This window comes from Rattus rattus, chromosome 10 (assembly GCF_011064425.1).
Source record: "Rattus rattus isolate New Zealand chromosome 10, Rrattus_CSIRO_v1, whole genome shotgun sequence".
In the NCBI taxonomy this organism is placed as follows: domain Eukaryota; kingdom Metazoa; phylum Chordata; class Mammalia; order Rodentia; family Muridae; genus Rattus; species Rattus rattus.
The window spans coordinates 42,509,052-42,521,720 of record NC_046163.1 but is presented as its reverse complement, the minus strand read 5'-3'; the positions used below and the strand labels follow the sequence as shown (position 1 = coordinate 42,521,720).

Here is a 12,669-nt window from a genome sequence, read left to right as displayed (position 1 = left end):
GGGGGAGATGGAGGGTTTTCTTTAAATGATAAACACAATGAAAGCAGACGAAAAATTGTAAGAATCCTTAAAATGCTCTTAGAAAACCCATTGTATCTATTGCCAACATCTAAGAAAATTCTAATTATATTGAATATAATTACAACAGGGTTTATAACCGACATGTTGTCTCGTAGAATGTGTATAGATTCCCATCTCTGAATTCTTAATTGCTATAAGTATTTGATGGTCCTTTTGTGCCGGGCCTTGTATATGCTAAGCACTACCTCTGAAGTACTACACAGATTCAGAGATTTCCCTCTAAACTCATTGACCATGGGGGAAGGATAACACTGCAGGATTTCTGTTATTTTAGGAAGAGGTCTAGACCCATCCTGTATCTTTCTTGGGGTGGCATTACATAGTAAAGTCAACCAAAATTTCCTTCGTGTAACCTATTTTTCCTTGTTCTTCCTCTCCCTCTTGACGTCTTTCTCCCTTCACAACACTATTCCAGGTGTGGTTTCAGAACCGAAGAGCTAAGTTCCGCAGGAATGAGCGAGCCATGCTGGCCAATAAAAACGCTTCTCTCCTCAAGTCCTACTCAGGAGACGTGACTGCCGTGGAGCAACCCATCGTACCTCGTCCTGCTCCCAGACCCACCGATTATCTCTCCTGGGGGACAGCCTCTCCGTACAGGTGAATGACTGGCCCACTCTCTCTCGCTCCACTTCCACATGCTTCTCAGCCATCCACCACTCTCGAGGCCGCTTTTGCAGCCGGCTACATTCCTTACTGGGTTAGCCTCTTCAGAGACATTCGACTTGCTGGTATCCCCACATTTTCCCAGGAGATTGCTAGTTGCCCCAGGAGCAGGGTTTGGGGCAGAAGAGAGAGGGGCAGCCATCAGCAATCTCCTCCCGGACTCAGGAATTCTTGCCAAGGTTGCAAAACTGGGAAAGAATAAAAACGAACAGATCCTTTGCAAACTGGGCCTGGTGGCTCTCTTGGAACCATTCTGGAACAAAAGTATCCCGTTTAAAACACATTTGCTGTGTTATGGCCGAGTAGGGAATCAATGTGTAATGCTGCGAGTGTAGGACTAAAGGCGCTCTTCGCAATAAATCTGATTTTGAATGATGAGGAAAGGAGAGAGGGTGGGAGGGAGAAGAAGTGAGACAGGGATGGAGAGAAGAGGAGAGAGAGGAGTGAGACAGGAGGGAAGAAGGGAAATTCAGCAACAGAGAAGCTTGTTTTAATCGTTTTCATGACCCTAGTACTTAGTTAATAGGTGAGGCTTTCTTAAGATCCCCAATGCTTCCTCCTCCTCCTCTGTTTGTGCTTCTTGTATGTCCCAATCTCTCTCTCTCTCTCTCTCTCTCTCTCTCTCTCTCTCTCTCTCTCTCTCTCTCTCTCTCTGCTGTGGTATGCTTTAAATAGAAAAAAACCACACTGAACTTTTATATTAAAAAAGGAAACATTTGACGCAGGAAATAATAGAGGACTATTTTAATCCTTATTTGGAGTCTGTCACCCTCCGTTCAGTGTGCTTTTCAGAAAGCCCAAGTTGATGTAAGGGCATCTTGGATTCCTGGACTTAACCTATGATCAGGCTAGTATACTTTTCTTTAAAACTTGGAAAAACCCAAGTCAAGGCTATATATCCTGCCTGGAAGAACTATGCACACGCTCATTTTTCTATTGAATGACATTTATTTATCTTTTTTAAATTTAATTCTTGACCTAAGAAAGGACTTAAAACCGGTTACAGGGAATTGTGCCCAGATAAAGATGTGAAATGCCACATTCGTGAAACACCAGTGCTTTGCCACACTTGATAGGTACTGTTAAATCCCAAAGTCTCATCTAAATGCTCTTTCGGGTCCAAGTGGGTTCTTCGGAGAAATGTCATAAATGCATTTGGAAGTTTTATATACGTCCCTCGTGAACTTAGCCTGAAGCAGTGCTGATCTCAGTGATAGGTATCTGTGTCTAAAAAAAATGAGAGGGGCCTGTGTGTGTGTTCTGGGTCTCCGTTGGCCAACCTTTGCAGCTATGTCTATGTTGCCTACTTAAAATTTAGATGCTTCCTTATTTCATCTAAAATTTAGATGTAGAACTTACTAAAAACACATTTTGGAGACTGTTGTTGGAATAGCATATTCTATAATATTTTAAATAAGTTAAAGGGCTGTTTTCCCTACAACTATTGGTAGTCCACAAATTCAGCAACCGGCTTGGAATATGGGTATAATTTGGAGTCTGGTGCATTAAGATCTCTGGTTTGAGTTTGGTTCCAACCAGGAAGTATTGCTCCTTTTTCTGCTTATGTCTTCCTTGGGATTTTTCCCCCCAGCTATTGACAATCCAGATGGCTGCCACGTGGTCCCTATCCAAGGAGCTGAACACAGCATACTAACACAAGTGGAGACGTAATCCTTCCTGAACTAGCATCAAGTTAGGCAATCTGAACCAAAGAAACATGCCCTAGTGTGGGCATCTAGCAGAAACTAGTACCATGGGGATTTGGTGTGCCTTTTTGGGAAATAGTCTATTTTAATTGAAAAAATAGAAATTCTACATACATTTTGAAAATCCACTCATAGTCTCACCATCTTGATGTAACTAGTTAGTTCATTTTATGATTAGAGTTCATTATTTTATATAGGGATAGTCTTAGTGTACATATTATTTTGTATTGTGCTCTTTTATCATTTAAGACTATGTAATGTCCTTTTCTCATTTCGTGGTATGCATTCATTTCTCTTATACACAATGTTTGTAAAAAAAAAAAGCCAATTGAAGCAGGATAGAACTTAATTGTTCATATTTTGTATGAAGAATAAATTAACATCAAATATAAGTTAAGAAGCAGAAGCTTAAGGCAAGACTTTAATCAATGATAATGTTTCTTTGATCTATTGTTAACTAAAGTGTTTATAATTTCATTAATTTCTGAAAGTGTCAAAGGCTATTCTGTTACTTGGGGATATTTCTGCTATGTTTAGAATCAAATATGTTATGATTTTACATTTTGAAACTTGCTAGGAAACATAACTGTTGTTGAGGAACTATAAAAATAATTCAAGAAACGATGACAAGCAAAGGAGATGACGGACCTTGTTGTTCCTGTCAGTATCACTATGTCAAGCTAGTACCTCACACGAGATATTCATTAAAAGGCTTTTCTCTTGGTCAACCTTTAGAGTACTCCTGTGTGATAGTTCTATCCTTGCCCTGGTTCAAAACAAGAGGAGACCAGTCACTTTCACAGGTTTAAGTCTTCAGCAAGCAGAGTCAGAACAGTACTTCTGGGCCAGGTTTCTACCCAACACATTGGGCTGCATGACCAACCTATTCTTTCAAATTTGACATTGCGCTGTATTGGAAAAACCAAAATGTGTAAGATTGGGAAACTATCTAAGTTCTCCTTCTTGCTTCAAGCACTCTTTCCGGATCAGCAAAGCCTGTTTAGAGCTGAGGTCCTCTTCCTGGGGTGTGGCATCTTAGGGCGATGGCCTATGTGGTTAGATCATGAAGCCCAAGGACAGAGAGTAGACTCTTTTGCTAGAGGGGATGGTTTTATGACTTCCATAGTTTGTCTCAGAAGAACAGGAAACCAAGTCATAAAAGCAGTTATTTGCCCAGAGTCAGAATCATAGGCTAGAAAGCACCACCCCCCTTTAGCTGGATGTCTTTGCTATTGAGTGTAAAGATCATAGAACAGTTATGTCATCTGGACTGGGAAGGTTTTGGAATGATAATAATAATTAGATTAGGGCAAAGGGTATAAACCAAGATTCTCCCAGGCTAACTAGGACATTTGGTGCACTCTAATTACAGTAGCTTACCGTGATGGCTTCACTCATTCTCTTGAGCACATTAGGTGATGACATCAGACAAGCAGCCAAGGTACTAGAGAAAGCAATGTACTTCCTAACATGAAAACTCTTTCCTGTCAGAGGTTGTTATTTATTTGTCTGTAGCTATGTCCTTGTTTTGGGACATAAACCCACTTCTTAGGTGGGAACCATCTTCTTTAAGTGATTTATGAGACTATAAATGCACACCAACACTAAAATGATCAAGACTCACTAACCTTACACTGTTATGCCTCATGGGTAGCAATAATCAACCAAATTCTACACCATTCTTTGAGATGAAGTAGCCAAGGAACTGTTCCCTAGACATCATTGCTCCAACGAGAGGTAGATAGTGAGTGGCTTGGCTCTGTAGTTCTGATCAGGAGTGCCATTTGTAGAGGGAGGGCTGGACCTGAGTAGCAGCAAGGGCAAGAGAGGCCGATTACTCCTGTGTAGTGTCCCTCCCCTCGGTTGGTCTTGGTCATGGTGCTGCTGACATCTGCTCAACGCATTTGGCTCATTTCTCCCTTTCACACTTTCAAAAATAGATCTTCGTCCCTCCCAAGATGTTGTTTACACGAGGGGCTTCATAACGGATTCTAACGGAAGACACTGAAAAGGTAACTTGTCAGATGGGGAGGAGGGTGGCTTCTGGGGGTAGGGCATAAGGGGGAATTAGAGGTTTTGTTTTTGTTTTTTTTTTTTAAAGAAACTAAGACATGGCATCCTAGACATGTAAGCAGCAGAGGGTCTCCACATGGGAAATTAGAAGTCAGAAATGTATGAAAGCAAGCCAAGCTAAGGGAGTGTAGGAGGACAAGGAGGCCCCCCTCAGACACAGTTAGTGTTCAAGGATCACTGGACTGAGCCTATGAAGACTTTGACCCTTTGAGTCTAGAGTGGGGCTGGGACTCTGCATCTCTCTGATCCACTGAAGCCATTCTCGTGAGGGTCACATTCATAGACCTTGACTGGGGTGGCTTTAGATATCAAAGTATGAGCCGGGGGTCCGACTATGTTATTATCTTTGTTTTTTCATCAATACCACAGTTGATTCATCTTATAACTTAATATATAAAAATAGAGCTAGACGTATCTTCCCTATTGTATGTCTCACAAGGAAGTTTGAAACCCAGTGATAAACAATATGGTCTACTCCGTTCTGAGGAGGGAGAAACACAAGAGATCTGGTGGCAGTAGAAAGATGTTTCTAGAAAGAGAAGTTAAACACTATAGAGGGATCACAGAACGAGTGAGGGAGACCAAAGCCTTACCAATGAAACGTGGGGAAAGCCAAGTGTGCATTAAAACTCAGCTTCTGCATTTCAATTAGAAGCTAGAAATGACCATTCGAGTTACACAGGCACACCTCCAGAGGATTTATGGGATCTCTCTTAAGAAGTAAGTTCCCCTAGGAAGACTGAAATTTAATTTTCTTAGATGAAACACGCATACCTCCATTGTTCGTGCTTTGGCAAGGCAACACACCAAAGAGACGGCCTCCAACCTCTGTATTTTGAGGTCCAGAAAACTGCAGAGCAGAGCCTATGAGAAACCTGGATGCTAAGGACCACGCACATGCGTCTCAGCTGCCACAATCATCTTTAGGATGATGCTTTAAGCTGCTTGTCGTCGTTTGTTCAAAAAGGCTGAGTGAGAAATAGCATTAGAGATCGAGTCAGGCACGATGTTTTTCTCCTCAATTGTTTCATGATTTATAGGACTGACACTGGGTGGTTAGAAAGCAAACCGTTGAGAGCATTTGCTACAGTTCCTTGGTATTGGCGATTATTTTCTCTAGGTTTTCCTTAAAACCACCTTTCAGAGAAAGTTGAATCGGTCATAAATGACTTGTCTCCAGAGGAAACAATCATCTAACCCTGCTAGTAGGATTAGCATTCTGCTGGGTTGCATCTGCTTGGAATCTCCAAATAAGGAAGAGGGAAAACTTCATGCTTCCAGAAATGTGTCAGCTCTGTGGAGTCCCGCTGCAGACTTGATGAGTCAGCAGATGGAAGACGAGTGTTCCGCTCGCTCACATCCCTAATGTCTCCATGTGCTTTCTTTGGCAATACAGCTTCTTGGTTACAAAGACCTTTGTTAAAATTTCAATAGAAATGGTACATTAGCCAACCTTTTAAAACCCGGTCCCAGGACTCAGCTCAGACGAGCTCCCTGCATACCAGAATAAGGGGGAATTCAGTGGTAAACTAAGCCCTGTTCACTAGGCTCTTGGTGGTTGTCTTGTGTCTAGATGATACACTCCACTCAGTCTCTCTCTCTCTCTCTCTCTCTCTCTCTCTCTCTCTCTCTCTCTCTCTCTCTCTCTCTCTCTCTCCCTCCCTCAACTCTAGGAAGTTTCATTCTGTGTAACAACAAGTAATTTTACATTGGCTGAATTGGCCCATGAATTTGTTGAAATCAATTAGTTACCTTAGTAGGTGTCCCTCTGGTGGGAAGAGATTTTAGGACTCTTTTGTTTCCCAAAGCAGAAGTTTCCATGACGTAGAAAACAGGTGGTCATGAGCAGTGTCTTGGGTTGGCAACCTTCCAAGGCTCTCCTGCATCTGTTGTCACTTAAGCAAGCAACTCTTCCGTCTTCCAGGGCTATGTTTAAAGCATGACTAAGCAACCCTTCAGACGTCCAGCTAGTTATCCAGTAACACAACAGTAGTCAATTCTCTCTTTTCTGACTGGTAATGGGTCATGTTTGTCATGGGTATGTCAAAAAGCTGCTGGTGGCTTGCCTATATTGCACATTTAGCTGGAGCAGTAAAAGCAGACCCATGTCAAATACCCCAAAGGACGTATATAAAATGTCACTCGAAGTCTGACTTGTGGGACCATCTTAAATATTTATTAAGAGGCAGAGAATGGAGATGGTGTCTGGTCTTTATAACCTACATATTCAGCTACTGAGTGCTATAGCAGTTACACAATTGTTGAAAGTTTATGACTTTCTTAAGGATTTATAAAGCAAAAGGGGTATCACCAAACCTGGCACGGAAGTGCAAACTTCATTCGTTAATGTAAACTGCTCTCTTAGCTTCTGGCCTCATAACTCGAGGGACTCCATATAACATTGCCCTAGAATCACTGCCGGAATGTTGCAGTCATCTCAGCAGTGCCACAGAAGGTGAAAAGACACTGTTCTCTGCCATGCACGTATAAGCCGCCACTTGAATGCCTTGGTAAATCTCCAATCCCTTCAGGAAGTACTATTCTAATTCTCATTCATTTGGTTTTGAGTGAGAAAAATGAATCAGTCCTTCTGACTTTCTGTCAACTTAATTAGATAGAAGCACAGTATTTCTAAGAGATCTGTGACCACAGTAACTACTCTGGCTACAGCATCAGACAACGTAGATAGGAGACTATGAAATAATTATAGCCAAAATGATGTACTACAGACAGAATTGATATCGATACTGTAGTAGACAATTTGGAAAAATAGTAACAACTTCAGAAAATTAACACATGATCTCAAAAGTTCAAATCCCTCCTTCCTGTGAGGAAATGGAATACTTTCAGTTATCAGAAAAGGTAGATTTCTATTAAGTAGGAACTTGCTGCCCAGAATCTCAAAGAATGAGTAAAAGCTCTCTTAGAAACTTGGGCCAAGTAAACACAAAAGTACTCCATAACGATCTATAGTTTACCACTCGCCATTTTTCTTCTCTCATGAAGTTTTAGCCTTTTATATTCAAAAGTCATTTAATATTTTCCCAGTATTTAACAAATAACACAGAAATGCTCGAATGCTCATTTCTGTACCATTTGTTTAAAATGCTAGTAGCTGTGGACCATATTTTGAACTTGATATTCTCACAGAAACCTGCTTTAGAAAGGCTAATTTTATTTTATAGTAATCCATGATTTAGGTACATTCTCCAAATATGGTTCTTCCTTTTCCTTAGCTACTAAATTTTTAAATGTTTGGTATATCCTAGAAAGATTCGAACTGTAAATTTGAGGTTTGCATTGAGTTCCTGTCGGATGTTAGATAGAAACATGCACTTCGTTTAGAGAGTAACTGGTATCTAGCTGGCCTTTGTCCTATCTTAGTGGATTGTTCTTGTCACCTACTTATAATTCAAGCCTGCCTTAACAAGGGACTCTTCTGCCTCGTGGATGGACAGTGATAAAGATAATGTTTGTTTTATTAAGCTTTGATGTATTAATGCACTTTTTTACTGTAAAAGGATGTTTTATCAATCAAAAATATATGATGATGATGTTCTGGTTTATCACATCTTTCTGGCTTTCTTTCTTCCACTAAGATAACTCATTTTATAGAAAGCACTAGTTCTCCAGAATAAATGTATTAGTTTTTGAAATCACTACGGTAGGGTTATGGATTAGAGACACTGAGCACAGGCCAATTTAATCATCCTATATCTGGCTATGACTGTTTACTCGGGAAATGGTTTATTGAACATGAAATATGCACTGGATGTAGTCAGCTCTGCCTGAAGATATAGTAGAGAAGGAAACAGATGTGGTGACCCATGCAGCTGGTAGGGGACAGTGATAGCTACTGAACAAGTCGTAAATTAAAAGAGAAAGAAGTGAGTAAAGAAAAAAATGGAAGACACTCCAGGAGAACCTTGTCTGGGAGAGAGAGAGGCTTAAGACCAGCTACCCAGAAATGATCAATAAGAGTAACAACTAGGAAAAATGAAATGTAAGTGTACAAGTCTGTAATCCCAAGTCTTTCTTCTTCTACTGCTCTAATGTAGACTTTATCCTCATACTCACTTATATGCATGTAACAAAGCTTTGAATGGATTTGTTTAGTAGAAGGACTAAGAGATCTGATACTCAATATATTTCTTTAACTCATACTTTTCCTTGGTAAATGTTAGACTCTGAGCTGAAATAGACTACTGTGAGTCTTAACTCTATCCTTGACTCCGTGCTGTCCCAGATAAATATTAAGGACCTGGTCCCTCTAGCTTTAGTTTTCCTTCTTTCTGATCTTGTCATCTGATCCCAGAACCACAAACTCCAGTGTGGCTGACAAAATACCATTGGAATGCAGGCAGCAGAAAAGCATATGTCATTCCACTTATAAGTCCCACCCCAGCTCTCTGTTGAGAGAAATTTTACTAATCTTAGAAACAGCTAGAAGCATTCAAAAGGTTTCCATTTAACTATTTCATATAAAGTGAGAGATTATTTGCATCTACACACCATTTTTTCCTTTAAAAGAGATTCATGAATACAATAAATAGAACCCCAGTAGTAATGAGTTCTTGCCTATGTCTTAATTATAGTTTATGACAATCAAATCTAGCTTCGTGTTTCTCCCAACAACACAAACAGTGAGAAACAGTTACATCTGAGATCGAGAATGGTAAAATTATAACTTTAGAAGTTTATTTTGAAATTTTTAACATTTCCAAAGTGACCCTCCCCAGAGGTGATGTGTGCTAGTCAAATACCTTTGAGAAGTTATAAAAGTCAAAACCCACTGATAGGAAAACCTTGACTTGACAATGCCTGTTACTATCATCCAATGAATGAATCACTGTGTGAGAGGAATATGTTAGACTGTTTAAGTGATTCTATAAGCACATAATTTCTTCCAGTATTATTGATTATCTGAAATGCACTGGAGTCCAGGTCAGTTTCCTACAATGAAGAAGCAAAATTCTTTTTATCTATGGTTACATTCTTGCTGGTAACCTCCTTCACTGGTCTCACAAGCTTCCTGGTATAGGTAGGAAATTCTAGACTCTGTTTGAACTAGCTGATGAAATTCCTACTATTCGACATGAAATAAATCACTACTCACTGTATCTGACACAGCAAATTCCTTTTCCTGTCTCATTCTCCTCTGCTTCCCCGTGCCCTGTCAAAGGATGGCCACCCTTTTATAAGGACCTTAAACTAATTGAAAACTGGGGGGGCTGAAAGAGACCCCAGAGGTCCTCTCTCCACCCCACTGCCCTGTCTGCCCCTGTCTGAGAGCATATCCACCCAGGGCATGGTCTTGCAACTTCGTGAAACTAATGTCTGTTATTCTCCCCGCTCTCTCCTTTGTCCCTACAGCGCCATGGCTACTTATTCTGCCACATGTGCCAACAATAGCCCTGCGCAGGGTATCAACATGGCCAACAGCATTGCCAACCTGAGACTGAAGGCCAAGGAATATAGTTTACAGAGGAACCAGGTGCCAACAGTCAACTGAGGAAAAAAAAAATTAAACAGGCCTAAGAAGAAATCAAAAACCATAAGACACCTATCCTGTTCTGTCATTTCTTCATCCGCCGGAAAAAAAAAAAGATAAAAGCAAACAAACAAAGCCAGAACTAAAATATTGGGACCATGGCGGAGAAAAGCAGGAGAGGAACAAAATGAAAATTAGTTAACAAATGTTTCTTCTTCCTCTTGGATACCATCACCATTTGTTGTGTGTGTATTTTTTTTCCTTCTACCCATGCTTTGCTAAGTATACTTCAGGCTTCTTCTATTAGGCTCAACCCACCCATTCCTATAATTGTATGAGAATAAAAAAAAATGTAGCAGCCAAAGAAATATATATATATATATATATATATATATATATATATGAAAAATCACTTCTCAGTAACTTGTTTGACACTTCAGTGCCTTACTCTGTCTCCTTCCAAGTCTCTCTAGGAGATTTTTGAAAATCCAAAGTCTTTCTGAAGAATCTGTATTATTGTGTCTATGTTGGTCATGGTAAGGTTTTTCTATCGGCTACAGGAAAAGTAAATGTGCACATGTTCTGGTCACTGAACTGTCTGATCGATGTGGTTGGCCATGTCTAGTGAATGCTAAGCTTTAAGCTTTAGGTTATGATGTCACCATCAACCCCACTCCTTACCCAACCCAAACAATAAACCATCCTAAGTTAAAGATCCTCGTGGTTTTGGAACAATTGCTGTCACTCATTCTTTGGTAGAAGAAATACTTACCATTTTAGAGATGGAAAAAAAATTGTAGGAAGACAAGTTTTGAAATTGTGAAAGGCATAGTCTATATCTCTTTGGTGCCTTAGGGGTGGTCAGATGCATACTTTTATATATACATATATATGCTGTATATATTTATATATATTATATGTAAAATATTGAAAGCTTGGGTTTGCAGTTTCTCAAACACTATATAAAAGCAAACTGTCTGCCATCACCACTGTCCTTATTTACACAGTAATGATACATTAATGGGGCATCTTGCTATTTTTCATGTTCTATATACAATTCTCATTAAGATCAGAGAGAAATTAGCTAGGAAGCTGTTTGAGAAGAACTTCCATTTTTACAATAGGGCTTTAATGGAATTAGGAATTACTTGATGTTATAGAATTGACCTTGAGTTTGGACCCTGAGCTCGAATAGAAAGTCTGTATCATCTGACGTATCACGGGGAATACAGCTAGAAAGGTGGGGGAAAGCAACACTCTTTCTCTACTCCACAGAAATATGAAAGACAAATATATTTAAGTGAGGTGCTTAAAGCTTTGTCTAAATTGAAAAAATTAAGTACAATTATACTTTTACACTTTAGTGGTTTTGAATTGAGGTTGTTTAGTATCTAGGCTGGGAGGCAGAACTGGTATTTCTTTGTTTCTCTTTTTCCCAGCTATGCTTTTCCTGGTAGACTTGACCAAACCATGTTACCATGCCGTGCCTAGTTTACCTGTTTATAAAATGGTCTAACAATTCCTACCTCACAGGGATGTTGTGAGGCTACGTCCATTTGTTCTCTCTCTCTCTCTCTCTCTCTCTCTCTCTCTCTCTCTCTCTCTCTCTCTCTCCCTCCCTCCCTCTCCCTCCCTTCCTCCCTCCCTTGTTCTTTGTTTGTCCAGCACTTTGTAGCCATGAAAGGAAAAGGGACGTTAGGAGCATACAGTATTCATGGACTAACACGTTATCTCAAAGTTTTGTTTTCCAGTGAGGAAATAGCATCTGACTGTACATAAATATAACCTTGTATTTGGAAATGGTAAATGGGTTTATATTTTCAAATATCTCAACAATCACATCATTTGACCAAAGAATAATTTAAGGCACAAAGTATAGAGATATTTTTAACTTATATTTTCATCAATAGCTTGGTTTTAATAACCATAGTTCTCAGTGAATAAAAATCTTCAGACTGATTTTGGCCAAATATGTCAACTTTGTAATATGAGTGACAAAGTATCTGGGGTATAAGATTCACCTTTAGCACACACTTGTACTTCCCTTGGCATATCTGGTTGAGTTAATAGTGATTGTTTTCTTCAGTGTAGCAGGCACCCATCTGAAAATATATTTCAAGTGATAATGTATTTTGTTCAATAATAAGAAAGAAGATCATCTTGTGTCCTTTGATCTCATGAAGTGATTCCTTCTCAACAACTACTATTAAAACATTTCTTTCAGAATAGTTTATATGGTCTGGCTTAATACACATTACTTGTTTATAAGGAGTCTCTCTGATCATGTATTTGTCCCATTGATTGCTCTGTGTTATCAAGTTTCAAAAGTACATAGTTATTGTAAACACTTTCTTTGATTTGGAAATGAGTACAGGTCTGAGAGACTGGTCAACTTTCGGAATTTAAAGTTTGCAGAGAATAGCTTAAAGATTTGGATTATAGGCAAGGAAGAGAAATTATTAATGAAAGGGGTCTTCTAAAGAAAGCCAAACCTTGGAAGACAGTTGTTTGAAGTCATTTGAAACCTTCATCCTGACATCTATTTCCAGTGGACATCAAACAAACCTGATCCCATAAACTCAAAGGAGGAAGCAGGAGGTTGTTTGTATCTGCTGCTTTGGATAAGCGGTTTCTTGGGATTTTGTAGGATAACCC

The 12,669-nt window shown here is 39.6% G+C and overlaps 1 protein-coding gene across 2 annotated transcripts in view; it reads left to right on the top strand.

The window, feature by feature from the left end:
• Positions 1 to 10,727, top strand: part of Prrx1 (paired related homeobox 1) — a 65,681-nt gene extending 54,954 nt beyond the window's left edge. The window contains exons 3-5 of one of the 2 annotated variants that reach the window (XM_032915169.1): positions 497 to 678; positions 4,391 to 4,462; positions 9,897 to 10,031. In XM_032915169.1, the coding sequence (XP_032771060.1) occupies positions 497 to 678; positions 4,391 to 4,445 (237 nt within the window). In that variant the 3' untranslated portion in view covers positions 4,446 to 4,462; positions 9,897 to 10,031. Of the gene's footprint in view, positions 1 to 496; positions 679 to 4,390; positions 4,463 to 9,896 lie in introns of both variants that reach the window. The other variant, XM_032915168.1, reaches the window with a different exon arrangement.
• Positions 10,728 to 12,669: the final 1,942 nt, after the last annotated feature.